This window comes from Arachis duranensis, chromosome 2, assembly GCF_000817695.3.
Source record: "Arachis duranensis cultivar V14167 chromosome 2, aradu.V14167.gnm2.J7QH, whole genome shotgun sequence".
Lineage (NCBI taxonomy): Eukaryota > Viridiplantae > Streptophyta > Magnoliopsida > Fabales > Fabaceae > Arachis > Arachis duranensis.
This window is the reverse complement of record NC_029773.3, coordinates 92952027-92977081: the sequence shown is the minus strand read 5'-3', so window position 1 is coordinate 92977081 and position 25055 is coordinate 92952027. Positions and strand designations below refer to the sequence as shown.

The 25055-nt window shown below is 36.2% G+C and overlaps 5 protein-coding genes across 11 annotated transcripts; 2 read left to right on the top strand and 3 right to left on the bottom strand.

The window, feature by feature from the left end:
- Positions 1 to 5030: 5030 nt before the first annotated feature.
- On the bottom strand, positions 5031 to 6883 carry LOC107476341 (uncharacterized). The gene is made up of 2 exons (XM_016096140.1): positions 5458 to 6883; positions 5031 to 5353 (listed from the first exon to the last, which is right to left on the bottom strand). Exons 1-2 carry the CDS (start codon positions 6881 to 6883, stop codon positions 5031 to 5033), a joined length of 1749 nt encoding a protein of 582 aa, XP_015951626.1.
- A 989-nt stretch (positions 6884 to 7872) lies between these two features.
- Positions 7873 to 12531, top strand: LOC107476385 (polyadenylate-binding protein 7). Of its 4 annotated transcripts, none has more exons than XM_016096181.3 (10): positions 7873 to 8304; positions 9388 to 9506; positions 9611 to 9804; positions 9959 to 10218; positions 10317 to 10423; positions 10497 to 10686; positions 10951 to 11240; positions 11385 to 11507; positions 11832 to 12014; positions 12100 to 12531. In XM_016096181.3, the coding sequence occupies exons 1-10, from the start codon at positions 8094 to 8096 to the stop codon at positions 12295 to 12297; spliced, it is 1875 nt and encodes a 624-aa protein (XP_015951667.1). In that variant the 5' UTR covers positions 7873 to 8093; the 3' UTR covers positions 12298 to 12531. The 4 variants fall into 4 exon arrangements, with proteins under 4 accessions (XP_015951667.1, XP_020991893.1, XP_052113635.1 ...); XM_021136234.2 differs by having other exon boundaries at positions 11817 to 12014; XM_052257675.1 differs by having other exon boundaries at positions 10314 to 10423.
- A 578-nt stretch (positions 12532 to 13109) lies between these two features.
- LOC107476239 (cactin) lies at positions 13110 to 18553 on the top strand. The gene is made up of 14 exons (XM_016096015.3): positions 13110 to 13296; positions 13878 to 14238; positions 14338 to 14429; positions 14636 to 14735; positions 15580 to 15651; positions 15768 to 15830; positions 15935 to 16075; positions 16221 to 16316; positions 16480 to 16764; positions 16856 to 16988; positions 17096 to 17244; positions 17330 to 17506; positions 17590 to 17856; positions 18104 to 18553. Exons 2-14 carry the CDS (start codon positions 13909 to 13911, stop codon positions 18221 to 18223), a joined length of 2025 nt encoding a protein of 674 aa, XP_015951501.1. The 5' UTR covers positions 13110 to 13296; positions 13878 to 13908; the 3' UTR covers positions 18224 to 18553.
- On the bottom strand, positions 18461 to 20711 carry LOC107476240 (peptidyl-prolyl cis-trans isomerase FKBP16-4, chloroplastic). 4 transcript variants are annotated; one of them, XM_016096023.3, is made up of 11 exons: positions 20546 to 20711; positions 20414 to 20451; positions 20299 to 20347; positions 20154 to 20215; positions 19976 to 20031; positions 19527 to 19584; positions 19332 to 19406; positions 19147 to 19236; positions 18994 to 19071; positions 18798 to 18838; positions 18461 to 18711 (listed from the first exon to the last, which is right to left on the bottom strand). In XM_016096023.3, exons 1-11 carry the CDS (start codon positions 20628 to 20630, stop codon positions 18684 to 18686), a joined length of 660 nt encoding a protein of 219 aa, XP_015951509.1. In that variant the 5' UTR covers positions 20631 to 20711; the 3' UTR covers positions 18461 to 18683. The 4 variants fall into 4 exon arrangements, with proteins under 4 accessions (XP_015951509.1, XP_052113124.1, XP_015951507.1 ...); XM_052257164.1 differs by having other exon boundaries at positions 20154 to 20209; XM_016096021.3 differs by having other exon boundaries at positions 20299 to 20451.
- An 858-nt stretch (positions 20712 to 21569) lies between these two features.
- Positions 21570 to 23725, bottom strand: LOC107476384 (uncharacterized). The gene is made up of 3 exons (XM_016096180.3): positions 23236 to 23725; positions 22445 to 22895; positions 21570 to 22078 (listed from the first exon to the last, which is right to left on the bottom strand). Exons 1-3 carry the CDS (start codon positions 23619 to 23621, stop codon positions 21620 to 21622), a joined length of 1296 nt encoding a protein of 431 aa, XP_015951666.1. The 5' UTR covers positions 23622 to 23725; the 3' UTR covers positions 21570 to 21619.
- Positions 23726 to 25055: the final 1330 nt, after the last annotated feature.

Below are 25055 nucleotides of genomic sequence, written 5' to 3'. Positions count from 1 at the left end.
AGGTAGTAGGGACTAGGGGCAGAGCTACATAGAGAAAAAGTGAGGTAATGGTCTTCTTAATTTTAATTTTTTATATATAAATTACATGTAAATTTTAGTTTAATCTCTTTTAAAATTTTATTTTATTGTATAACTATTTTTGATCCTTTTAATATTTCATTTAGCTTCCTACCTGGTAGGGACTAAGAAGGGAGAAAGAAAATTCTTATGTGAAAACTTGAAAAAAGCATTTTTATTTGGGAAATGCTATTTTTACGGAAGATTTTTTTTTAATATGACAAAAAAAATTGTTAGACACCACACCATAAACAGAAAATGTTAATAAAATGAGGAATATGTAAAATAAAAGAGAAAACTACAAAGAGGTCATTGATCATGCGTAGATACACAATTTTTTAACCAAAATGAAATATTTTTAGGTCTTTTAAGATAGAAATTCAGGTGCAGTCGACTTCACGTGAATTTAATATCTGAGAATTGTTAGATGATTTGATTGATTTGACTAAATTTTCATCTAGCTCTCAAATATCAACTTTACGTGAAGCTGAGTTCACCTGAGTTTTCACTGGTCTTTAATTATTGAAAAATGAGACATACAGTTCTCTTGTTAAAACACAAATTTCTTAATTAGTTAACTTTGATTAATGGTTTATGTATATTCACAAAAATAGTAAATGGCTTATTTGTCTTTTTCTTGAATCAAAAAGAGTTTTTTTATTTATTTATTTAATTTTTCAAAATGCATGTATTGTTGGTACTTGGTATCCCTCGTACTAAAGAGTATCTTTTTTTCCTTTTCTCTATTCACTATTAATATGCAAGTTAAGTGTGAACTTTCTCTTTTTTGTCTTATTAAAAGAAAACTTCAGTCATTACAAAATTATTAAAAGCATTTATGCCACATATTCACGCTTTTCAGGAATTCTTGCATAAATTGCATTAAATATCTATCCATGTACAAGACAAATAAATGCATCAAAATCTAGTATTTATCATACAAAATCGTTTGCATTGACGAAAGCAAGCATATGTAATTAAAAGTATTATTTATATACTAAAATTAAGGGCAAATGACATATTTAAATAAAATCAATAAATTCGTTACGTAAATGTGCAAAACAGAAATAGGTTACGTGGTTGTGCAAATTCGTATATTATATAAACCGTGGGAGTCAACTACGGTTTACTATTTGAACATAAACCGTGGCTGGCAGGGACGGTTTCTGAAAGATACAAAATGAGCATAAACCGTGGCTACCAACCACGGATTACGAAGGAAAAAATTAAGGCAAAACCGTGGGTAGCTACCACGGTTTATGTGGATATTGGCTTTGAACGTAAAATCTTGTAGGCTCCCACGGTTTACGTTTATAATACTATATATACATAATTCGCTGAAGATGAGCACGGATCATTTGGAAGGGGAAAAAAAATCTGCAAGGTGAGTAGTTGGAAGAGTTTGAGAGAGAGGGTTGGAGGATTTGGTGGGGTTTGGGTTGTGGAATCATGGAGGATGAAGCTCGCTTGTACCGACTAAATGGTATTACTCATGTGGCTGGATCTATTGATGATGAGGTTAGTCATTATTATTATAATAAATATACAATAAATATTGTTAATATTATTCTCATTATTTATATAGTAAATATAATTGTTTCATTATTAATGGAGTCAATTTATTTTATTAGCATTGTTTAGATGATTATTTATTTAGATTATTAATTTTGTTACTATTATGATAATCGTAGTTATCATGTTACCTTTATTTTCATTAGTACCTGTAGCTGTTGGTCTCGTAAATGCTGTTATTCGTAGTTGAGTTATTATTGTTGGTATTTTTATCATTATTTTGGCTTTCGTGATCTTTCTTACTATAATCTAAAAGAAAATGGAAAACATATGTTTATATTTATTTAAATTTTTTTCTAAATGGAATATGATTTGTTTAGTATTGGTCGTATGTTGAGGGGTTTCTTTACCTACATATTGCAGCCCACTAAGATTATTAGTGGCGTGAGGAGGCAACAGAATATGCCTTTACACGAGCGGATCATACCGTACCTGGAGACCGCCGGGTTGTATCATTTGGCTAGACTGAACAGTCACTGGTTCTGGGTTGACGAGCCTCTACTCAGCGCATTTATTGAGCGGTGGCGTCCTGAAACGCACACCTTCCACATGCCATTTGGTGAGTGCACTATCACGTTGCAAGATGTGGCATATCAGCTTGGTTTGCCAATTGATGGGGAGCCTGTCAGTGGGTGCCTGACTGACTTTGAGAATCTGATGGAACACGGTAGACCGGCATGGGACTGGTTTCGTGATTTGTTTGGTGAGTTACCTCCGCAGAATAAGGTAAAGCAGATGACAGTGTGCTACACATGGTTCCATGAGAGGTTCCGGGTTCTCCCAGCAGATGCTAGCGAGGAGACCGTGCGTATATACGCGCGAGCTTATATTGTGATGCTGTTGTCCTCTCAGTTGTTCGCGGACAAGAATGCGAACCGGGTCCACCTTCGCTGGTTGCCTTATTTGGCGTCGTTGGACGAGTTGGGGAGATACAGCTGGGGTTCGGCGGCACTTGCCTGGTTGTACAGATGTCTCTGTCGTGGGACAAACAGAAATGTTGTTAACTTGGCCGGGCCACTGCAGCTTCTTCAGTCTTGGATTTTCTGGAGGTTTCCCAGCTTGAGACTTGGTGGTTTTGATGGATTCGGGTTTCCCTTTGCATCGAGGTATCCTTTAATAATTTTGGTTTCATTACTTGTTAAACAAGCTATTTCCTTCTTTGTGATGACATCATTTCAATTATAATTGTAGGTGGGCTTCATATCTACCTAGAAACGATGCAGTGGGTCAAAGAGTCTTGTCTGCACGCCTTATGTTGGATCGATTGCGTGTCCAGGATGTGAGTCATTTAGTTTTTTTCTCTTACTTAGAGTAGTGTAGATTTTATTTTATGTGTTGACGGAGATGTCCTATTTTGAAACAGTTTGTGTGGGAGCCATATTCATCTGTCGAGGTTGCTTCTATTATTCATCCGGAGATACTAGTTGACCAGCACCGTAGGTTATGGACGGCCATCACTAGCCTGATATATTTTGCTGCGATTGAGTGGCATCAGGTGGATCGGGTGATTCCTCAGTTCGGCGGTGTGCAGCATCTTCCTCAGCCAGCTCTGAACATAGATTGGTTACATGGCAAGGATGGCAGGGGTGGAGACCGATGGTTCCCTAGATATTATCGAGAGTGGCATGAGCATTGGGAGAACCGGCTTTATTCAGTCATACCGGTCCAGCGAGCTGCTGACCCCGGTCCATCAGCTGAGTACTTGGACTGGTGGTGCCGTGTGGCCCACAGATTCCTCTCCGCAGATGTTGCATTTCAGGATCCGAGGCCGATTGTTTTGACCGAGGAGGCTATTCACAGAGGGTCGTCCCAGGCCCCCCCAGGGTGCACGTTTACGACAGACCAGATAATAGGCGTGTCGATCGGCGACGCCGTATAGGCACCCGTACCACGGATCGAGAGTGGCGATGGCTGGTCGATCGTATGGATGAGGACCAGCCAGTTCCTGGGGTTGGTGATGCGGTCGATCATCGTGTCCCTCATCGTAGAGCCAGACGACAGCCTGCTCCGGATGGTGGTGCACGTTCACGTGGTCGAGGACCTGCGGTTGAGGATGAGGTTACTCAGCACGGTGCTGCTGATGATGTCGGTGGTTCAGCTACAGGGATGGATCAGCCCTCGTACGATGTCGGTAGTAGCTCTCAGATGTTTGGGAGTTTCGAGCCACAGGCATTTGCTGACTTTACGACCACTGCTGTCGGGATGGACATAGATGACCATGTTAGTCAGTCAGAGTTCTTTAGTGATATAGCAGACATGCTCAGGGCGGACGATGCCACCCATTATAGACCAGAGATGCCTGAGGTTCATCCCCATTTTACTGATCAGCAGCCACCTACTACTGATGTTCAGCCTCAGTTGCCCGTTGACCTGAACCAGCCTGCAGCTTCTCCTTACGAGCCATGGATCCCGTTGGGTGGGACACCAACTTCAGCATACAGTGCCGTTCCTCGAGTGACAGCAGCAGCAGAGCCAGACCAGAGACCTAGGAGGGTGAGGCGTCCTCCTTTGTGTGGCACCGGAGGTCATCTTCTTGGTCAGTTTGACGATGATGACAGTGATACCATTGAGGATTCTGACTAGTTATGTTTTTTATTCCCTTGTTGTTTTGTGTTCTTAGTATGATGTTTAGGGTGAAATGTTTTAGGTGTTATGTGAAATATTATCAGCCATTTAATTAATATTATCGGCAGGTTATCGACAGTCCGATCCATACTACCACGGATCCTGGTTGCCTTCGGACGACCTTCCTTTGCACGCCTCATGTTAGGATCGGGAATGATAGTTGGACCAGCATAGGGGGGCCATAGCCCTTCAGGGATAGGCGGAACGAAACCCTGCTTGTATACCTTGAACACCTCACTCATACGATAGACCTCGTGAACATAGGAGGCCCAATTAAGGCGCGAGTAGGCACAACAAGCTATTGCGTGGCAACAGGGATAGTGGAGCGCCTGAAAGTGGCCACAATCGCAGGTTTGGTCCTTAAGGGAAACTCTGTAGCTACCCAGAGAAAAGTTCCCAGTCGGTGTTGTCTCGGCCACAGTGTACTCGGATTGATGCCTGTCGTATAACGTCACTGTGAAGCACCTTGACTCTCTAATGTTCCTTTCCATAGCCTTAACCAAAGCCTGACAAAACTCTTGCCCGGATCCGAGTTGTGCCTCCGCTGTCTGTCCACGGATAACGAATAGCTCTGCAAGTCTCCCGTACGTTGACTTAACCAACGATGTCACCGGGAGGTTGCGAGTTCCTTTTAACACGGAATTCACACATTCACTAATGTTGGTTGTCATGTGCCCGAACCGTCTACCACTATCCTCATGTTGTGTCCACTTCTCGTATTCCATCCGATTGGCCCAGTCACACATTGCCGGATTCTCAGACCGCATGATGTCAAATCAATAATAAAACTCTGCTTCAGTTTTTGCATATGCAGCATTGACCAACATCCTCCTCGCATCCTTACCTTTAAAGGTAAGGGCAAAATTTGCAGCCACATGACGGATGCAGTAGGCACGATAGGCACGTGGAGGTAGCCATCCAGTCTCAGGTGCCTCAAGTGCTGACTTGATGCCATTATGCCTATCAGAGATAACAAGGATGCCCTCCTGTGGCGTCACATGCGATCGTAGGTTGGACAAGAAGAAAGACCATGACTCTGCATTTTCTCCCTCAACAAGGGCGAATGCGATGGGAAGGATGTTCGAGTTCCCATCTTGCGCTATGGCCAATAGCAGCGTCCCTCCATACTTGCCATACAAGTGGGTGACCTGAACGAGCCTGCAGCTTCTCCTTACGAGCCATGGATCCCGTTGGGTGGGACACCAGATTCATCATTCAGTGCCGTTCCCCGAGAGACAGCAGCAGCAGAGGCATGGTAGTACACCGTGGACTCATCAACCTCACCCCCAACACAAATAGGAGAGGTCTTCAGAACAGTAACTGCCCCAGGCATGGTAGACTGTACCCCTAGCATCCAACGTGGCAACTCCGCATACGATTCTTCCCAATCTCCATATATTTGTGCCACTGCCTTCTGTTTGGCTAGCCAAACCTTCCTGTAACTAGGCTTGAAACCGTAGTCTGCTTCTGTAGCTTGTTGCAATACCTTTACCGTAACCGCAGCATCTGTCCTAATCAACGGAAGAATCCTCGCACAAATAACGTGGTAATCTAGCTGACGGTGATCACTCGATATAGACGTAGCTAAGCAGGTGTGTGGGCCGTTGTACCTCCAAACCTCCCAAGTGCCCTTGCGTGCACGGAGCGCTACGCGAATCAACCAAGTGCAACCCTTGCCAAACTCCTTGCATTTTCCATGATATTTCAGATGATCTGATTCGATGACTCTGTACTCAACACCTCTACGGATGTTGTAGTCCTTCACACTCAACATAACCTCTTCTTTATTTTGGAATGACTGCCCAATCTGAAATTCCGTAGAAGACCCACCAACTGTGGGACCACCATCAGCCGCCTGTTCACCCAGAGCCTCCAAGTTTAGAGTCGAGAAGTGTGGAGGGTATTGCTGAGTGCCAGAACTTGAAGCCCCATGCTGTGTAGGTGGATTGGCAGCTGTGTCATCATCACTGTCCCCAATGATATCTACAGGCTCCTGGTCAGACTCATCATCATACATTGTGTTCTCTACTCGATCAGGTTCCCCAAACCCTTGCACATCAGGAATCAAGCCTCCACCGGTGCCCACCTCATATGCCTGCCCACGGACCCCTGGATCCTGCAAAGGTGCAGAACCAACACCCTTCAATCGATCTAAATCAGCCGCGAATGATGGGGATGCCACTAGCAGAACAGCCGGTGCTATCACAGGCATCGAACAAGACGCACCTCCTACGCCACTTGAGTTATGTAATGGAGCTGATGCCCCATAACTATCCACCCCAACATCCAACTTTGCGAATAACTCGTGTATTCTAACCTCTGGAAAACTTCTGACACAATGGAACAGAACCCTAATGTCTTCATCAGCCGCTAGCACAAAGGTGTCATACTGAACCCGGGTCGAGACAACTGCAATGGGAATCTTGTAGAATAACTTCTTCACAAACTTGCTACCAGAAATCCCAACCTTCTGTAAAATGCTGTTCTTTAGATCTGACAACGTGCTTGTTGAACTGATGAAAACACTCACCGGTTCTCTATCAGTGAACTTCACACCACTTCTTTTGCTTTTTTTAATTTTTCCACAGCAATGCACTAGAACAAGAACACTCTCCTCCTCACTTGCCATTATGATAATGATCTCTCACTCATGCACCTGAATCTCACCAACATATATATAGATTTTCACTCCTCATAAACCGCTGTAGGCTACAGGGTTTTCTGTAAAGTAACATTCCTTCTTCATAAACCGTTGCTGGTAGCAAGGTTTTATGAAGAGTTTCATGCAATCATAAACCGTGGTAGCTACCCACGGTTTCTGCCTTAGTTTTTTCCTTCGTAATCCGTGGTTGGTAGCCACGGTTTATGCTCATTTTGTTTCTTTCAAAAACCGTCCCTGCCAGCCACGGTTTATGTTCAAATAGTAAACCGTGGTTGGCTCCCACGGTTTATATAATATACGAATTTGCACAACCAGGTAACATATTTTTGTTTTGCACATTTGGGTAAGAAATTCATTGATTTTATTTAAATATGTCATTTGCCCTACTGATTTTAGTATACATTTAATATAATAATTTTGATTATTTTCATTTCTAAGACTAAAAAAAATAAAAAAGATCTTGACTATATACGAAAATAATTTTAAATAAAATATTGACTAATGAACTATTTTCAACTTTGATTTATTATTCACCCTATAAAAATTTGAGGTAAATTTTGCTATATTCAACTCAATAGTTCACCTGCAATATGATGTTAAAAATATAATGTATTTTCTCTCATTTTTAAGACTATTTTTGGTTATGTAATGTCATAATTTAGATTTTATGACTAATTAAACAATTGGAAAGTTATTTACAAGTATTCATGAAAAATATTGAATGAATTTAATAGTTTTAACTTTAAATTATTGTCGATCATAGAGAGTTAACTTGGTCTAATGAGATTAGTAATTTATCAAAAGATAATTTCTCTTAAAAAAAAGAAAAAGAAAAAGAAATACTATTGTGCATTGTGCAGTCCGTGAAAGTAACGCGCCATATTCGCGCGTGAAAGTGATGAGACGCTTACTACAACCCTCTAATACTGAACGGCCAAACCTTCCTTTGCGTCCATTACTCCATGCAATGCAAAAATCCTCTCACTAATTCATCGCACACACTCTCTCTCTCTTTCTCTCTCATAATTTCTCTCTCTTCATCTTCATTCTTCTTCTTCTTCTTCTTCTTCTTCTTCTTCTTCTTCTTCTCCTCTTGAAACTAATCGTTTTCTACGTTCTCCGTCGTTGTTCTTCTTCTTTTTTGCTGTTACCGTGAAATTGAGAGGATCGTGTTGAAATGGCGGCGGCGACGGTGGTTCCGGCGACGACAGTGGTTCCGGCGACGGCGTCGCTCTACGTTGGAGACCTGCACCCTGATGTGGTAGACAGCGAGCTGTTCGAGGCGTTCTCGGAGTTCAAGAGCATCGCCTCCGTTCGAATCTGCAAAGACTCTGCCACAGGGAGGTCACTCTGTTACGGTTACGTCAACTTCATTTCTCACCAAGACGGTATAAACGTGATTTCTCTCTCATGAATGAATACAATTGAATCGCATTGATTCTTTATGTTTTTTATTTTCGTTTAGTGATATTTGGAAATGTTTTGAGCTGAAACTGTTACACGTAATGTTAACGATTTCTAAAATGAGCAATAATTGCGTTCATGCTTTCGTTCTTTTGCGTTTTCGATTTGTTGTTTTCTCTACGTGGTTCTGCTTTGTAAAGATATGTAGATTTATTTTCTTTTGTTAATTATTATTAACGGAATAAAAAAAAAATGTTGAGCTGAATAGAGTACTAGCGCGAGCTGAATGGATCTTGTGTTTGTCGGTCTTTTTCCTTTTCTGTTTTCTTTTTTTTTCTTTTCATTTTTTTTGTTGAGGAAGAACTTGATTTCCAAAGAGTGAAGGATCTTTAGCTGGTAGCGTTAACATTCTTTCCCTGCTGGCTGCTGCATCGGATTGCTATTCCCTTTGCTTTTTCTGCGTTGAGCTGAATGGTGAACTTGAATTGCATGGATCTTTGTGTGTCGTTTTTTTTTTCGGTATTATTATTGAAGCGCAGCATCTTGAGAAAAATCTGAGTTGGTTTTGTTTTGAAAATTAGAGTTATATGATTGCGATGTGAACGAAGTTTATACTGTAGGAGAAGGACAAAGAACTTGCGATATGAGATTTTCTCACATTATCGATGATTTTATTTGATTTCTTTTTTTTTTTTATTAGTTTGGGGATATGTGGATATAAGCTTCAGGCTTCCATCAAGCTGGGCTTGTGTATCGGTTTTTAATAAATTGGAAATTGTAAATTGTAAAGAATATTCATACACGTGATTGATGTTTGATTAAACTGTATCAGCATGGAACTTACGAGATAGATTTTACAATGTTCAATTATTTTTGCTAGTCGTTTCTTCTAACCAAGTTGTGTTACTACTATTCTTGATTTTCATATGTAGGGTGAAAATTCTAAGTTTCCACTAACTAAAAAGGATTGAAAAATAAAATCATAGCATATTAAGAATGTTATCTTGTTAATTAATGTAGTCTAATTACTGTTAATTTAATTCGTTGTCTTTGATTTTCATGAATAGCAAGTCGTGCAATTGAGTTGAAGAATCATTCTTTACTACATGGAAAAGTGATAAGGGTCATGTGGTCTCGTCGCGATCCTGATGTGAGAAAAAGTGGCAGAGGGAATGTTTTTGTTAAGGTATATGTCTATTTGTTTGCAGTCTTGATACACATACTTAATCATATGCCAGGATCAATATCATTTCTAAAGTGAATTCTTTTGTTTTTCTTGTACTGCGGCAGAACTTAGCTGAATCCATAGATAATGCGGGATTACATGATTTATTTCAAAAGTTTGGAAATATCTTGTCCAGCAAAGTTGTGATGTCGGAGGATGGGAAGAGCAAAGGGTATGGCTTTGTTCAATTTGAGTCAGAGGAATCTGCAAATGCTGCCATCGAGAAGTTGAATGGCATTACTGTTAAAGATAAGCAGATGTATGTGAAGCCCTGAATATTGCATAATATGCAAAAGTTTATCATCGTCCGTATATTCTTATGATTTGAAATCTTTTTCTTTTCCCTCTGCTCTTTATGTGCCCTTCGGTTATTTGATATTCTCAATTTAATATGATTCTGATTCCTGCTATAGATATGTTGGGAATTTTGTGAAAAAGAGTGAACGCATACTGCCTGATCCTGAAGCCAAATATACAAATATATACATCAAGAATTTGGACTCAGATATTACGGAAGAACTCCTTCAGAAGAAGTTTTCTTCTTTTGGAAAAATTATGAGCCTGGCTATAGCAAAAGATGCCAATGGGATGTCAAAGGGTTTTGCATTTGTGAACTATGATAACCCAGAGGAAGCTAAACAGGCAATGGAAGCAATGAATGGATCACAATTTGGTACTCTTTTTCTTACTGCATAGATTTCTGCCCTTTAAAATACAATTTCATGGTGTTGATTCTGTATATATTTTCTTGTTTTGATTTCTCATAAGCAGGTTCAAAGATTCTATATGTAGCCAGGGCACAAAAGAAGGCTGAGCGTGAGCAGATCTTGCATCATCTGTTTGAAGAGAAACGTAAGGAACACATCTTGAAATACAAGGTAGCTTCATGCCCTTTCTCCCACATTTATCTTACAAGTAAGCTTTCTTAGTACATATTTATTTACCTTTCAGGGATCAAACATTTATGTGAAGAACATTAATGATAGTGTCACTGATGACCAACTACGAGAGCACTTCAGTGCATGTGGCACAATTACATCTGCTAAAGTCATGCAAGATGAGAAAGGTGTAAGCAAGGGGTTTGGCTTTGTCTGCTTCTCTACCCCTGAGGAGGCCCATAAAGCAGTGAACACTTTTCATGGTGAGTCAAGCTAAGATTTGTATTTGTCGATACTATGAAATGGGAATACAATGCAAGACTTTTGATATGTATTGCATTACAATTACAATTTGGATATCAGTTTATAAATTTTGATTGAGAGCTCGAATATAATTGGTATTCTTTATATGCTGATTTTATTTTTCTATGATCTCTCCAAAATTCATTATCTCCTCTCTTTTAAAGCATTTTCTTTACCAATTGTAAAATATTTATGCTTCACTTAAGCTTTTACCATTGCCACAGGATGCATGTTCCATGGTAAACCACTATATGTTGCTCTTGCCCAGAGGAAAGAGGATAGGCAAACACAGTTGCAGCTCTACTTTTCTCAGCAATTACCAGGGCTAGGTGCACCTTCAAATGCAGTTATTCCTGGTGGATATCCTCGTTTCTACTATACTGGTGGTGTTCTTTCACATGTCCCTTCTCAACCTGGGATGATGTATCAACATCTTGGATCGAGGTCAGGTTGGAGGGCTAATAATGCTTTTGCACCTCCCACTAGATCATTTCAGCAGTCTGCAGCTCCTAACGTGAGTAACAATTTTCTATACTACCTAAAAATATACTGGTATCTCATTATGAATAAGCAGTCATTTTGTACCCAACTATTTCCCCTTCATTTCATCATGATTCTCTTTTGTATACACATACTTATTTACTTCTTTCATGCACAGGTTTCAAACAATACTAAGCAGCATAGGCAAAACAGAGGTAGGATGAACGGACACACAAATTCACATGGAAAAGCATACTCTTCTCAGTCAGCAGCCTCTTCTAAAGACTCAAGTGCCCAGCAGGTTTAACTTAGTGAACATGATTCCAAAGACATCTTATTTCTATTTGCACTGTTAGATGCTAAAACTGAAATAAGAAATAAAGACAACCGGGAAGGTAGCAAATGCATATATATATATATGCAACATGAGGCATATAAAAACTGCCTTCTCAAAATTTGAAGTTTCAACCGAGATAATTGTGTTTTTTAGTGCTCTCATTCATAGCCTTTACAAAATTTGATCAGTCCCAATATACTTAGATGATGGAAGGGTACTAGATTTTGTTTATAATTTGTGCTTCCTAGTTCCTACCTCTGATTTCTTAAGTAGTATGCTTCATTGCAGTCTGGACAGGCTATTTTTGTTCTCGGTGGACACCGGAATGTGATGGAAAAAGGATCTGGAATTTCATCCTCTGGAGGGTCTCAGGGATCAGAAATGCTGCATAGTATGCTTGCTACTGCTGTCCCCGAGCAACAGAAACAGATACTTGGCGAGCGTCTTTTCCCACTTATCAAGAAACTCAAGGTTCAATGCATTTTTCTCTTTCTGTTATTCTGTTATTCGATATTTTAAATTCTTAACTGATGATTTGTTTTGTTATCTTGTACAGCCTAACTTGGCATCAAAGATTACAGGAATGCTTTTGGAGATGGACAATGCAGAATTGCTGCTGCTCCTGGAATCACCGGAATCACTTTCTGCAAAGGTGGAAGAAGCTGTGCAAGTGCTTAAGAATTCCACCACCAAGGTTTCTGGCCAGGAAGCATTTCATCCGAACTTGCTTTCGGCCGAAGTTACCGTTAACTGAAGATTTTAGCCGGAGATGAATACCTATTTGAAGCTTTGATCACGATGTTGTTAAAGCTTCCAAAAAACTCTTACATCTAATCCTGTGATACAAGATTTTTTACTTCTATGATCCTTAAGAGCTTAGAACTTCTATGTTTTCTTGCCATTTTACCATAGCGTTTGAAACTTTTATAGTATTGATAGTGAATAGAGATGATGATAAATTTGCCTTGGATTTTGCTTCAATTAAATTGGTGCCTTGGATGAAAACGGTTTTAATATGTTTTTATAATGTCCAGTAGATATACTGAAATAGCAAAATTCGTTTTGATGGTGTATATTAGAATTTTTCATCGTTTTCACGATATTAATGGCTTAAACAAAATTTAATTCCTCCTACATTTTTTCAAGGCAATAATCATTACAGGACTAAATATTACTTAGTTTAATTTTGGTGCATTAATAAATATAAGTTATTTTTATAAATACTAATATTACAGGATTAAATATTTTATATACTTGAATATATGTATAAAAAATTTTTGCATTGTCAATATATTAAAATTAGATTCAATATTTTTAAATACATGCCCAAATTTTAACAATATTTATGCATGCTTAATAAAATAGAATGCCGAATTGCCTATTATAATTTTTTATAGTATCACATATATTAATACTAATAAAATAAAGTGGAATGACAAATATACCAAATGGAAATTTTACACAAATAGATTAAAATACATAGAATATTAACAGATTTCTTAAAAAGAAAATTTACTCCAAAAATTTGTTTAAAAAATATATATATTTATTTTTAATATTTTAGTCGCATGGTTTTGTTAATCTTCCCCCTTTTACGCTCCGAACTCTGAATCTCGTTCCCCAATTCATCCATTCGCTAACCCCAGAACCCGTCATCTTCAACCTCCACAACCGCCGTCGCCGCCGCCAAAAACCGCCGACGTCTGATCTTAGTTGGCCCATTTTCCCCCTCACCCCTGCTCCTCTCGCCCAAGTATTTCTATCAATTTTTTATTATTATTAATTATTGAAAATAATAATGGTTGCTTCTTCGTTCTTCCTGAAACAACGATGCCCTAATTAACTCTACAACCCTAGGTAGTTACAAGTTAGTTGTAACAGATTTTCTCTCATTTAGTTCTAAAACTTGTTTCCTTTGCATGATTATGCTTATTGTTGCATGCCCTATTATTTCATAGAAGTTCTTTTTTCTTCTGCAGCTATACTATTCAGAATTTGCTTTTTAAATTGTTCCCTGTCATCATGCATATTCCTGTTAGTTCAGTAATTTAGTTGTGAACAACTTGTTTCTCTATGTTGAATCAGTTATTACATACCTTTGATTACACAGAAACCACTTTGTGCTCTTTGTAGTTTAGGTTAGTGGTAATCGGAGCTGAAAAGTATAATTTAATCGGGATTCTGTAGTAAGAGTATGAAAGAAAGAAGTTTAAGCAATTCATGATGTGTTTTTCCATAAATGATGCCCATTATTGCATACCCTACTTTAGGAACAAAGAATTTTAAGCAAATCATTTAAGTTGTTTCAAATTTTTGTGTTTTATTTTGGGTTAGGTTGAATTCTCTGAACAGGAAGTAGAATAAAATGGGTAGTAAGAGTAGGAAAGAAAGGAGGTCTAGAAGATCAGATGATTCTGAATCAGAGTCGCCTTCTTCACGCTCAGATGATTCAGACAGCCGTGATTCATCCCCTGAGAGGGGTTCCAAGAGGCGGCAGAGAAGCAGTCGTCGCAGCAGTCACGTTAGCAGCAGTAGTCGATCCCGGAGGCAGAGTAGGCGTGACTCAGATAGTTCCTATGAAGATGACAGTGATGATAGTGCTGATAGGGGTGGTAGCAGGAATAAGAAAAAATCCTCCAGGAACATCACTGAAGAGGAAATAGCACAGTACTTGGCTAAAAAGGCCCAGAGAAAGGTTTTGTCTTGGTTTTCCATGCCTATTTTATTTCTTTATTTTATTCGGAAACAGAATTTGGCTGTTGATGTTGCAATTTCCTCTTGAATATGTTCTTAGGCTTTGAAAGTTGCTAAGAAATTAAAGACTAATACTGTATCTGGGTATTCAAATGACTCGAATCCGTTTGGTGACTCTAATCTTAATGAGAAGTAAGTTCCCTCTATTCCTATTCCTCCTGTTTTAAGCAGTTTCTTTATATATATATATGGTTGGAGAGGGGGGACTAGGTTGCTCTGTTGGTAGTTCCGTGCTTAAAAATGTCCTAGAGGTGGTTATTTAATTTCTCACTAGCAAATATTGGATTAGTGCTGAGTGATGCACATATTTGTCAAATTGACAAAATTGCTATTTGTAGGTTTGTCTGGCGTAAGAAGATTGAGCGCGATGTTTCTCATGGGGTGCCTATTGATGCTTTTTCAGTTAAAGCTGAGAAAAAGAGACAGAGAGAAAGGATGGTATGGTTTTTTTCTTCCCTGCCCACTACAAAAAAAAATTCTGATTCTGTGACTGTGATGTATTTGGATATATAGTTGACGGTGAGTAATGATGTTTGCATCTGCTTTCCCATGATGAATTTGTTCTACATTTTATTTACATGGCACACAAGTTGGCATATGTTGATATTTTGTTTTTAATATGTTTGGACGAAGGCACATAACATTGTTGTATATTGCCTTTTTCTCTTTTTTACTTTTAACAAAAACAAAATTGTTACAGTTTTATTTAATGAGGGGAATAATGGATCCAGGCCGAGATTTAAACGAGTTAAACTTCTTATATAAAAAGGTTACAGATGTTATCTTGTCCTAGGAATGCTATCTTTTTAGGGAAGTTTTCTGGTTAAGTGTGGCACTTATTGTAAGAGTTTACTTATGTAGTATGCATCTCTACACATGTCCTGTAGAAGGACTGCTTGTCTCATCTTATAATCTATTAATAGTCTATTATCTTTATAGGCATCTCTTAAGTTGGAATATGATATACTTATGTTTTCTCTGTAGGAAATGAATTTTGCTTGAATTTGTTCTGCTACATACATGATTATTTGCTTCCTTTTCAAGAAAATTGAATGATGTTTCCTGGCATGTATATAAAAGATATATCTGCTTTTGTGTTTATGATATCTAGGGTTGGGGTTCTGATTTTTGAAAATCATTGACTTCCAATGGTAAATGATATTTTATATGCTTCTTAAAGTTACTTTGTTCTTTGTTGCTAGGCTTATTAATTTGTTATATAATGACATGGCCACTATCTATCATTAGCATTACTAAGCTCTTGTTAAAAATTATAACGCAGGCTGAAATTGAAAAAGTGAAAAAAAGAAGAGAGGAAAGGGCACTTGAGAAAGCACAACATGAGGAAGAGATGGTAAATATATCCTCACAATATTTTAATGGTTGTCTTTTACTCTTGTATCTTTTAGTGGCAAAATCCATAATGTATGTTGTTTTTCTCGGCATCTACTTACATTCCGTCTCAAACAGGCTTTGTTAGCTAGAGAACGTGCTAGAGCTGAGTTCCAGGACTGGGAAAAAAGAGAAGAGGAGGTATGGGTCCTTGAGTTCCTTTTATTTTTTTTTTTTCATTTTGTTGTTATTGATAATTTGATAAAATATTGGCAATCTGATAATTAATATAATTGCATTTGCAGTTTCATTTTGATCAAAGCAAGGTTAGGTCAGAGATTAGATTGCGTGAAGGGCGTGCCAAGCCAATTGATGTTCTAACCAAGCAGCTGAATGGCTCTGATGATTTGGATATAGAAATAAATGAACCATACATGGTCTTCAAGGTTAATATTTAGCTTCATAGAATCACATGTTTCCTTATCCTTTAAATGTTATAAACTTGCTATGTATCGCATGTCTCAAACTTTTAAAATCTCTGCTGAATCACATGTTTCCTTATCCTTTAACGACTTCACATATATGCTGCAGGGTTTGACGGTGAAAGAAATGGAAGAGCTTCGTGATGACATCAAAATGCATCTGGACCTTGACAGGGCCACCCCCACCCATGAACAATATTGGGAGGTATCAGTACCATTCATTTTCAAATGATCCGCTTGTTTATTTTGCAGTCCAAAGAGTAGTTGTTATGCAATAAATTCTTCCTAATTCATGTTCCTTTTATTCCCCCCCAAAAATTGTAATATATTATCTTCAAGTTGAAGACTTACTGGTTTAGCGTATACAGGCACTTCTTCTGGTGTGTGATTGGGAGCTAGCTGAAGCACGAAGAAAGGATGCACTTGATCGAGCTAGGGTGCGAGGAGAAGAACCTCCAGCCGAGCTGCTTGCAGAAGAAAGGGGTCTGCATGCTAGTGTTGAGGAGGACGTGAAGAAGCTTTTGGAGGGGAAGACACATGCAGAGTTGGAAGCTTTACAAGCTCATATTGAGTCAGAGATGCGTACTGGTACTGCAAAGGTGGTTGAGTATTGGGAGGCTGTTTTAAAACGTCTCCATATATACAAGGCCAAGGTAGTGTTCATCATATTGTTGTCCTATGTTTATCTTGTGTGCCTTTGATTAATGGCTTGCTTAACACCATTATTAATTGCTGCAAATACAGGCTTGTTTGAAAGAAATTCATGCCAAAATGTTGCGCAAGCATTTGCAACTCCTTGAACAACCATTGGATGGTGAGGATAAAGTGGAAGATGCTCATGCTTTCAAATCTGAGGAAGAAACTGAGGATCTCAAGGGTATAAACTTTTTGCCAATGTTTTAATTGTTTGTAGAACATATCCCCTATTTATAGGCTTCCTTTGTCCCAAATTTCTGTTGATATTTACTTGATACTCTTTTGTAGTCCGATCCGCAGATGAATCATTTTCACCAGAGCCCATTAGAGCAAAGGAACATGAAGTTGAAGATGAGCCCGGGTCATTTTCGCCAGAACTATTGCACGGTGATGAAGATGAGGAAGCCATTGATCCTGAAGAAGATCGGGCACTATTGGTAATCATTTTAAGCGTTGTTTTAAGTGATGATCTCGTATCTGTGTATGGGATAGAGTAACTAAATCATGCTTGTACTTTCACAGGAGCAGAAACGTATGGCTGTATTGGAAGAGCAGCAAAGACGTATTCAGGAAGCGATGGCGTCAAAGCCTGCTCCATCTGAAGATAACTTCGAGATGAAAGCCATGAAAGCTATGGGAGCTATGGAAGATGGAGATGCAGTGTTTGGCTCTGGTGCTGAAGTGAATCTAGATTCACAGGTAACTTGTTAACTATTAACTATATTCTTATTCATGTTCTCATATTTTTAAGTTTCTGACTTGATTGATAAATGTTGGAGCAGGTTTATTGGTGGCACGACAAGTACCGGCCGAGGAAGCCGAAATATTTCAATCGCGTTCACACTGGATACGAGTGGAACAAATATAATCAGACTCACTATGATCATGACAATCCACCTCCAAAGATTGTGCAAGGGTATAAATTCAATATTTTCTACCCTGATCTTGTAGACAAGACAAAAGCCCCAACCTACACTATTGAGAAGGATGGCAGCAATGGCGAGACTTGCATCATAAGATTCCATGCAGGGCCGCCATACGAAGATATCGTAAGCCTTTCCTATTACTTCCATAGTAGCTAAAGTTTTGATTGAACTCTTGAATCTTTCGATATTACGATTTTGAATAACTCGATCGATTCTAAAAAATTTCTACTAGGTCAGACGATTGTTATGACTTCATATTTTACGTATTTATTTACTTTTCTGATTTTACGGAAAATTTCGATTCTCTCTACCTTGCTTACTGTTCTTAGTGGCTTTCTGTACAATTTTACACCTTTGTCTTCCTTGGCAGGCTTTCCGCATTGTTAACAAGGAATGGGAGTATTCTCATAAGAAGGGATTCAAGTGCACCTTTGAGCGCGGAATTCTACACGTTTACTTCAATTTCAAACGCTACCGTTACCGCCGATAATCTCAGGTGCCGATTCACTTTCCGGAGAGGTTTCCATTTTGCATGTGTATTTGGATGTTATGAGAGACATGGGAGGATCTTTCCATAGCAGCAAGAGATTGCAATTACGCTTGGTTTATCTGTCATGGCTTTCACATTTGTTGGAAGGAACTGTATGAATGTTACTTGAAGCAAAATTTTTATTGGTGTATGATATGATATATATTTGACATGAAATTTTGAAGTAGAAAGCAATAGTGAAATACAAAGTAACTTGACATAAGGTTAAACAGTGTAATACCTTCAATTTCAAATCATTAACTATTAGTTTTTGGTTTCATGTACCAATTATTTGAAAAAAATGTAAATCTATACAAGAAGGTTTCCATTTCTTTTGCAAATTCAGAAAGAAAAAAAAAAGGTGAAATTCTCTGTTCATCATATAATTATCTAACTTAGACTTTGATAATAACTCATGGCATTAACCTTCAACAATCTTTACCGCAGTCCTGCTCCAAATAAAATCACTGAAATTAACAAGAATAATGGAGTACAAATAATAGAAGTAGATAATGTTTTTAGCAGTGTTATTTACCCGAATGGACTTTGTTTGATTGAAAGCAGTTCAACATCCAACTGAAATTAGAAATTAGCAAACAATAAAATTGGATAGTGAGATAAATCCACCTTAATAAGAGCATATAGAAAAAAGATAACAAACAAACAAATAAATAAAAACAGAAGCAATGTTTTCTTGACCATTTCGGAATCAAGATATCAGAATGATTCACCTCTATTGTTGCATTTGGAGGTATTTCTTGGACTCCCTTCTTTCCATAGGCAAGTTCTGGAGGAACAATTAGTAATCTCTGCAGGGGAAAAATAAATACTATCTTAATTATTGCTTCATGCAGATTATAATTCAACCCAAAATGTGTTCTCACCTGGCCTCCCACTCTCATGCCTTGTACACCTAAATCCAACCCTTTGAGAACATTTCCCCTCTCGGATTCTCCTACATCAAATCCATAGGGCTGCAATATTTAACCATAAATGTGATTATATCTTCAAAAATAATATTTTCCCACATAATTATTTGAAATTTGGCTAAGTTAACTTTGGATCATACCGTTCCTCCTCCAACTCCCATTCCTTGTCTACTAGTCATAAATGTGATACCTCTCCACTTAGCAACATAGTGAACCTACAAAAACATTACAATCTCATTATTTCTGATTTCTTAGTAATAGTTAATTTATTTGACTTTAAACAAATATTGGAAATGAAAATCAGGGTATGTATAAGGTGTTCTAGCAGACCGTACCGCGACACGAGATCCTTTTACAGCCTCGGCTCCTTGCCCAACCTTCAAATCATAGTACCTGAAGATGTTAGAGTTCATCACTCAGTGCTATAAACTAGCTTTGAAGATCATATAAAACTCTTCACTAAATCACACATAATCTTTGACACAATGCAGCAGCATTTCAAATTTTCCATGTCCATATTAATTTCTATTCTTCTTGGAGTATAATGAAAGCCAAAATTCTGTGGAATGCTTACTAGCAAAGAAAATAAGAGTGCCTCTGCTTTGCATTTTTATTCTCAACGTCTTCTTTTTTAGGATTCTGTGAAGGAAAAATAACAGTTTATTGTTTTTTCTTTTTCCTTCGCAAAATCCTAAAAGAGAATACACTGAAAATAAAAACACAAACCAATACAGCTGAATTGTGATACAAGTTATTATTGTTGCAATTAATAAATAGTACTTACTTCAAGCCATTAGGTAGGGTTGTAAAATCAGTTTCAGGAATTTTTGCTCCTCTTAGCTGAAAAAAAACAATTTCAATCAGTAATTGGATTATTACTTAGCTTGTTCAACTTTAAATACATAATTAAGATGGTAAACAAACAATTAAAGAAATTAATTAAGTGAAAGAGTAACACATACAGCTCTTCTACTTGTGCTAACAGCTTCAGCATCATCACATGCATACACTCCACTAACTGAAACTATTATTAATTATTATTAATATTATAATACATGATTAAAGATGGAAGATGAATGCATGCAGATTAGGAATTTCTGAACTAACAAGTGGTGATGAGGAGACAACTGAGCAATGCCCTTCTTCCTTCATCAATCTTTGAAGTAATTATATCAGCTTTGTTGGAAGAAGAAGAAGAATATGAACAATTGCATGGTAGTACCTTATATGAATTCCTATTGTAAAGTCTTGTTTGTGTCCCTATGTATGGATTCAACAAATATTATTAATTAACTGATTAGCAAAAACAAAATAGAATTAGAGAGAGAGAGAGAGAGAGATTGGTTTAGTTTACTTGTGAAGTGAAGAGAGTTAAGAGGGCAATAATTATGAAGGAGCATAGGGTGGTGGTGATGATGGAGGAACAAAGAGAGTTGCATGATCCAATTGATGATGTTTTTCAGTTTAGTTGAAACTTTTTCAAAATGAAATGTGAGACCAGAATCTCTTGCTTGAGTTGCTTCTTTTGTTTAGTTTGGTTAGAAAAAAAAAATATATAGAGACAGTGGATAATGTGGCTAATTCCCACCACAATTTTGGAAACACTTGGAAATCATAGAACATGACTAAATACAATAGTGACACTTTTCTCTTTTCTTTATTTGTTTAAAAAAATAAGTTTAATTATTCTATTAGTCATGTAGTTTCACGAAATTTTTTATTAGGTCCTTATACTTTTTTTTTTTTAATTGGATTTCTGCATCAATTTTTTTTTCAATTAGGTCCCTTTTGACAATAATTTCTTTAATTGTATAGGGACCCAATTTAAAAAAAAATTGGTGCAGGGACCCAAATAAAAGGAAAAAAAATTTAGGGACCAAATTAAAAAAAATTGGTATAAGGACTCAATTAAAAGAAAAAAAAGTATAGAGACCTTAAAAATTTTGCAAAATTATAAAGATTAATTGAGTAATTAAACCAAAAAAATATAAGCTTTTTTTTAACTAACTGATTTTCTTTTTTTACTCTTTCAATGATATTAATGGAGTATGCGGACATACTATTTTAATTTAGTAATTAAAAATAAAATTAAATATACTAACACATAATAGTGTATAAATGTATTTAAGTATATTCAAAAAAATATTTTTTATTTTTTATTTAGATACAATTTAATACAGAAGACACACTTGAAATAAATACTAGACAAGTATTATTTAAAAAATGTGTGCTACATGACAATTTAGCAAAATTTTTGTGCTTCATAGTTATTAATGATATAATGAAGCAACTCATTTTCTCCTCTACTATGAGATATAAGATATAATATAAAACACAAATTATTTGTTTGTCATAAAAAAAATACAATAATCCAAATGTGAAACTATAAATGAAAACACATGAGAATTTGTTACAATAATATTTAAAACTAGATTGAGGAGCAAGAGTTCCTTGAATTAGGAACATGATGAGGATCAAAATTCATAGGTTTCACTCTAACAACCTTTTCATCACTTCCTTCCACCCACCTTCTAAGCCTTCTTATCAATCTTTTCCTTCTTGAGAAACCATGATCATGATGATGATGATTATCACTTTGTGTTGAACCAAAGCAAGAAGGGATATTATTGTTACAATGCTCCATAAAAGAATGATGCAATTCATGGTCTGATTCATAATGCATGATTGCACTCTTTTCTTCAAATTCTAGCACCTTATAATGATCATGTTCTTGTTCTTGTTCTTGTTCATGGTTTAATAAGCAAGAATTATTAGACAAACGCAATTGATTAAGTTCTTCAATTTCAGCTGCACGTTCCTTCTTGATTTGCTCCAATTCATTGAGAATCTTGTTGTAATCTTCCTTGCTTACAAATCCTTCTTTAATCTGCAAATAACAATAATAACCTTGTACTTATTTTTTAAAAAAAATATTTTCTAACATCAATGACAATAAAATTTGAATCTAATACCTTAGACTTTGCTATTAACTCATGAGTCTAATTAGGAAGTTAATTTTTTTTCAGTTAATTTTTTTATTTTTAAATTATTTTTTATCTTAAATTTTAAATTCTAAAATCCAAATTTTCTAAAATATGAAGTTAAAAAAAATTACAATAAAAAATTAATTAATGTTAATTAATTAAAAGTTAGTTCCTTATGTTTATTCTTACCTTACCATAGTTGGTGAAAAATCTTGCTAATATTTAAGTGAATTCAATTTTATATTCAACATTTAAACTTATATATGTACCTTAGTTGCATATGCTTTTTCTTGTGAATGAAGCTTCTTTAGAAGTTCATTCTTCTCAAATTGTAACTCATCCAAAACCTTTTGCATCTCTCTCATCTCATCCTCCAACTTATTCATCACACAAACACTTCTTTGTAATGCCTCATGACTCCTCAGAATTTCTGTTTCCTCTGCTCTTATCCTCACATTTTGCTCCTTAATTAGTCGTCGTTGCGCATTTGATCTCTTCTTCAACCTTTCAACCTTCTTTTCAAGTATTTTGTTCTCTGATTTCCATTTCTCAATTTGCCCAAGAATTTTAAGGTATTGATCCATAAAATTCTCCAATTTCGTGTTCTCTGTCTCCAGAAATGAGATCTCCTTGTCTAAGAACTCGACTCGCGCCCTCTCTAACCATAACAAGTTCTTGATTTCTACCAACAAAGATTCTTGCTCTTTCATGTCACAATACCTGTGACAACAATATAGTACAAATACAAATACCAATGTTAAATAATTAAAAAAATGGTGAAAATTCAGGTGCAGTTGACTTCACGTGAAGTTGATAACTGAGAGCCGTTAGATGATTTGACTGATTTAACTAAATTTTCATCTAACGACTCTCGACTATCAACTTTACGTGAAGTCGACTACACCTGAATTTTCATCTAAAAAAATACATTGATATGATCATCTTATAAAGTATAAATTGAGAATAGAGTATAATATATTACATAAATAATATTATGATTTGGACAAATTTAAAAATTAGTTACAAGTTAAAAAAAAAGTATTTATAGATTGTAAAATACCTATCAAATTGCAAACTCAATGCCAATTCTCTCATTTGCAAACCTTCAATCCTGCTTCTTAAACCACTAATAATATCTTGTTCAAAACAATGATTTTCATGGATCACCAATTTCTCAGAAGGAACACTAATATGGCTACCAATTGTGATGCCATGTTGTTTTTCTTCTTCTTCTTCATCTTCCATAGAAGAAAAGCTATGAGAACATTCCTCATGCATGGTTCCATGACCGGAATCTTCTTCGGATTCCGTGATTCCGGCTTTGTTGTTGATTTTCTTTGCCATGATCCATGCATAGATGACACCAGCCATGGACACAGCTAAAGGAACACCAGCTTTGAGAAGAACAGGTTTAAGATTCTCTGCTTTCAATGTTGTGTTTTCCATAATGATCTATGAACAAATGATGTAGGAGATTTAGTAGTTCTTGGGTTAGATTTTTTTTTCCTATGATTGGAAACAAGAGTTAGCAAATAGTTGAATTAACCTTGATTTTGATCCTTCTTATGCTACTATCAAAGGGTATTAAAATAATAATACTAAAAAAAAGTTGCACATTAATTTGGTTTAATTTTTATATAGTTTTCCTTTCTTTGTAGGAACATTGTTGTGTGTAGCTTTTTGAGCAATCCAAGAGGCCTTCTAAGGAACCATCATCAATAACTTTTCTTTGTAACCTTTGGAATCTGATTCCTTTCTAGATTAATCTATTATCATATTGGTTGTTTATTTATATAAGGCTTCTTTTCTTCCATAGGGTGCATGTGATGATATTAACATATTATATATATTGTTTACTACATGAGGGTATGTATGACCTATATATTGAAAATTAGTAATGAAAGTAAGCACTTTACAATAATATAAAGATTGTGACTTTAGATACCTTTATCCTTTTCACACAACATTATTTATTTTGGATATAAATATTATTTATTTATTTTTTTACTTTGATGTTTTAGATTATTACTATTGAGAAGTATTATGAGTGGCTTGCTGTATTTGAGTGAGGTTGATGTGTTTTTATTGTGTGGTTTTATATTGTCAATGGTTACACGTGGATCATATGGTCTAATTATGCGTTGACTTTTTATGGGGAAGAGAGTGGATTGTATACTTTGACTCAGGCAAGCATTATGGAGGATTCAAGTTATTGTTGAATTTGATTCGATTATTTCACTAAAAAGTTAACAGGGCTTTTCTGTTTTAACTGTATCTCTTAATTTGATTGGATAATGATTAATTTGTTGTAAATTTTAGTTTTATTTAAAAATTTATTATAATTAATAAATTATTGTATATATAAAATAAAATTTAAATTAATGACATTTATTCAAGTGGATCAAAGAGTGAACCACTTGATAGACCCACATTAGTTGTTTAATAGGCTTTTCTTTCTTTTTGGTATATCTTTTTTTTTCTTTTTATTTTATTTAGGTTATTTAATAGGCTTTTTTTTTGGTAAATGGTTATTTAATAGGCTTTACCAACTCAAAATGTTACAATTACTTTTTTTGGAGGAACAGGAAACTAAAGCCTATATCTTCCCTCCTCAAGACCCAAAAATAAAAATGCTGTTAGTGGCCCAAATATTACTCGAGTAGTTCTAAGTGGTTGATGACCAATTAAACATTTTAGGAGCAAGCCAACTTAGATTGATTTAATCATTTTAGTGGTTAGTTGATTAGTTTATTTAAGTAAGGATTGATGTTTGAATTCATTTTGTAATTTGTATATGTAATAATTTATTAACTAATAAAAAACTCTTAAATAAAACTCAAATATGTAATGAATTAATCATTGACATGTTGGGTTAAAAAA

Excerpts from the sequence above, each read along its gene's own strand:
- LOC107476341 (XM_016096140.1), bottom strand. The coding sequence starts at position 6,883 with ATGGCAAGTGAGGAGGAGAGTGTTCTTGTTCTAGTGCATTGCTGTGGA. Across the intron at positions 5,354-5,457 it reads GGCACTGAATGATGAATCTG|CGCAAGATGGGAACTCGAAC; the intron begins GTGTCCCACCCA and ends TATTGGCCATAG.
- LOC107476385 (XM_052257674.1), top strand. The coding sequence starts at position 8,094 with ATGGCGGCGGCGACGGTGGTTCCGGCGACGACAGTGGTTCCGGCGACG. Across the intron at positions 9,507-9,610 it reads GAGGGAATGTTTTTGTTAAG|AACTTAGCTGAATCCATAGA; the intron begins GTATATGTCTAT and ends GTACTGCGGCAG. Across the intron at positions 12,015-12,099 it reads CACTTATCAAGAAACTCAAG|CCTAACTTGGCATCAAAGAT; the intron begins GTTCAATGCATT and ends TATCTTGTACAG.
- LOC107476239 (XM_016096015.3), top strand. The coding sequence starts at position 13,909 with ATGGGTAGTAAGAGTAGGAAAGAAAGGAGGTCTAGAAGATCAGATGAT. Across the intron at positions 14,736-15,579 it reads AGAGACAGAGAGAAAGGATG|GCTGAAATTGAAAAAGTGAA; the intron begins GTATGGTTTTTT and ends ATTATAACGCAG. Across the intron at positions 17,857-18,103 it reads GGCCGCCATACGAAGATATC|GCTTTCCGCATTGTTAACAA; the intron begins GTAAGCCTTTCC and ends CTTCCTTGGCAG.
- LOC107476240 (XM_016096021.3), bottom strand. The coding sequence starts at position 20,630 with ATGCAACTCTCTTTGTTCCTCCATCATCACCACCACCCTATGCTCCTT. Across the intron at positions 20,452-20,545 it reads TAACTCTCTTCACTTCACAA|GGACACAAACAAGACTTTAC; the intron begins GTAAACTAAACC and ends ATCCATACATAG. Across the intron at positions 19,407-19,526 it reads TAAAAGGATCTCGTGTCGCG|GTTCACTATGTTGCTAAGTG; the intron begins GTACGGTCTGCT and ends ATGTTTTTGTAG.
- LOC107476384 (XM_016096180.3), bottom strand. The coding sequence starts at position 23,621 with ATGGAAAACACAACATTGAAAGCAGAGAATCTTAAACCTGTTCTTCTC. Across the intron at positions 22,896-23,235 it reads TTGAGTTTGCAATTTGATAG|GTATTGTGACATGAAAGAGC; the intron begins GTATTTTACAAT and ends TTGTTGTCACAG. Across the intron at positions 22,079-22,444 it reads AAAAAGCATATGCAACTAAG|ATTAAAGAAGGATTTGTAAG; the intron begins GTACATATATAA and ends TGTTATTTGCAG.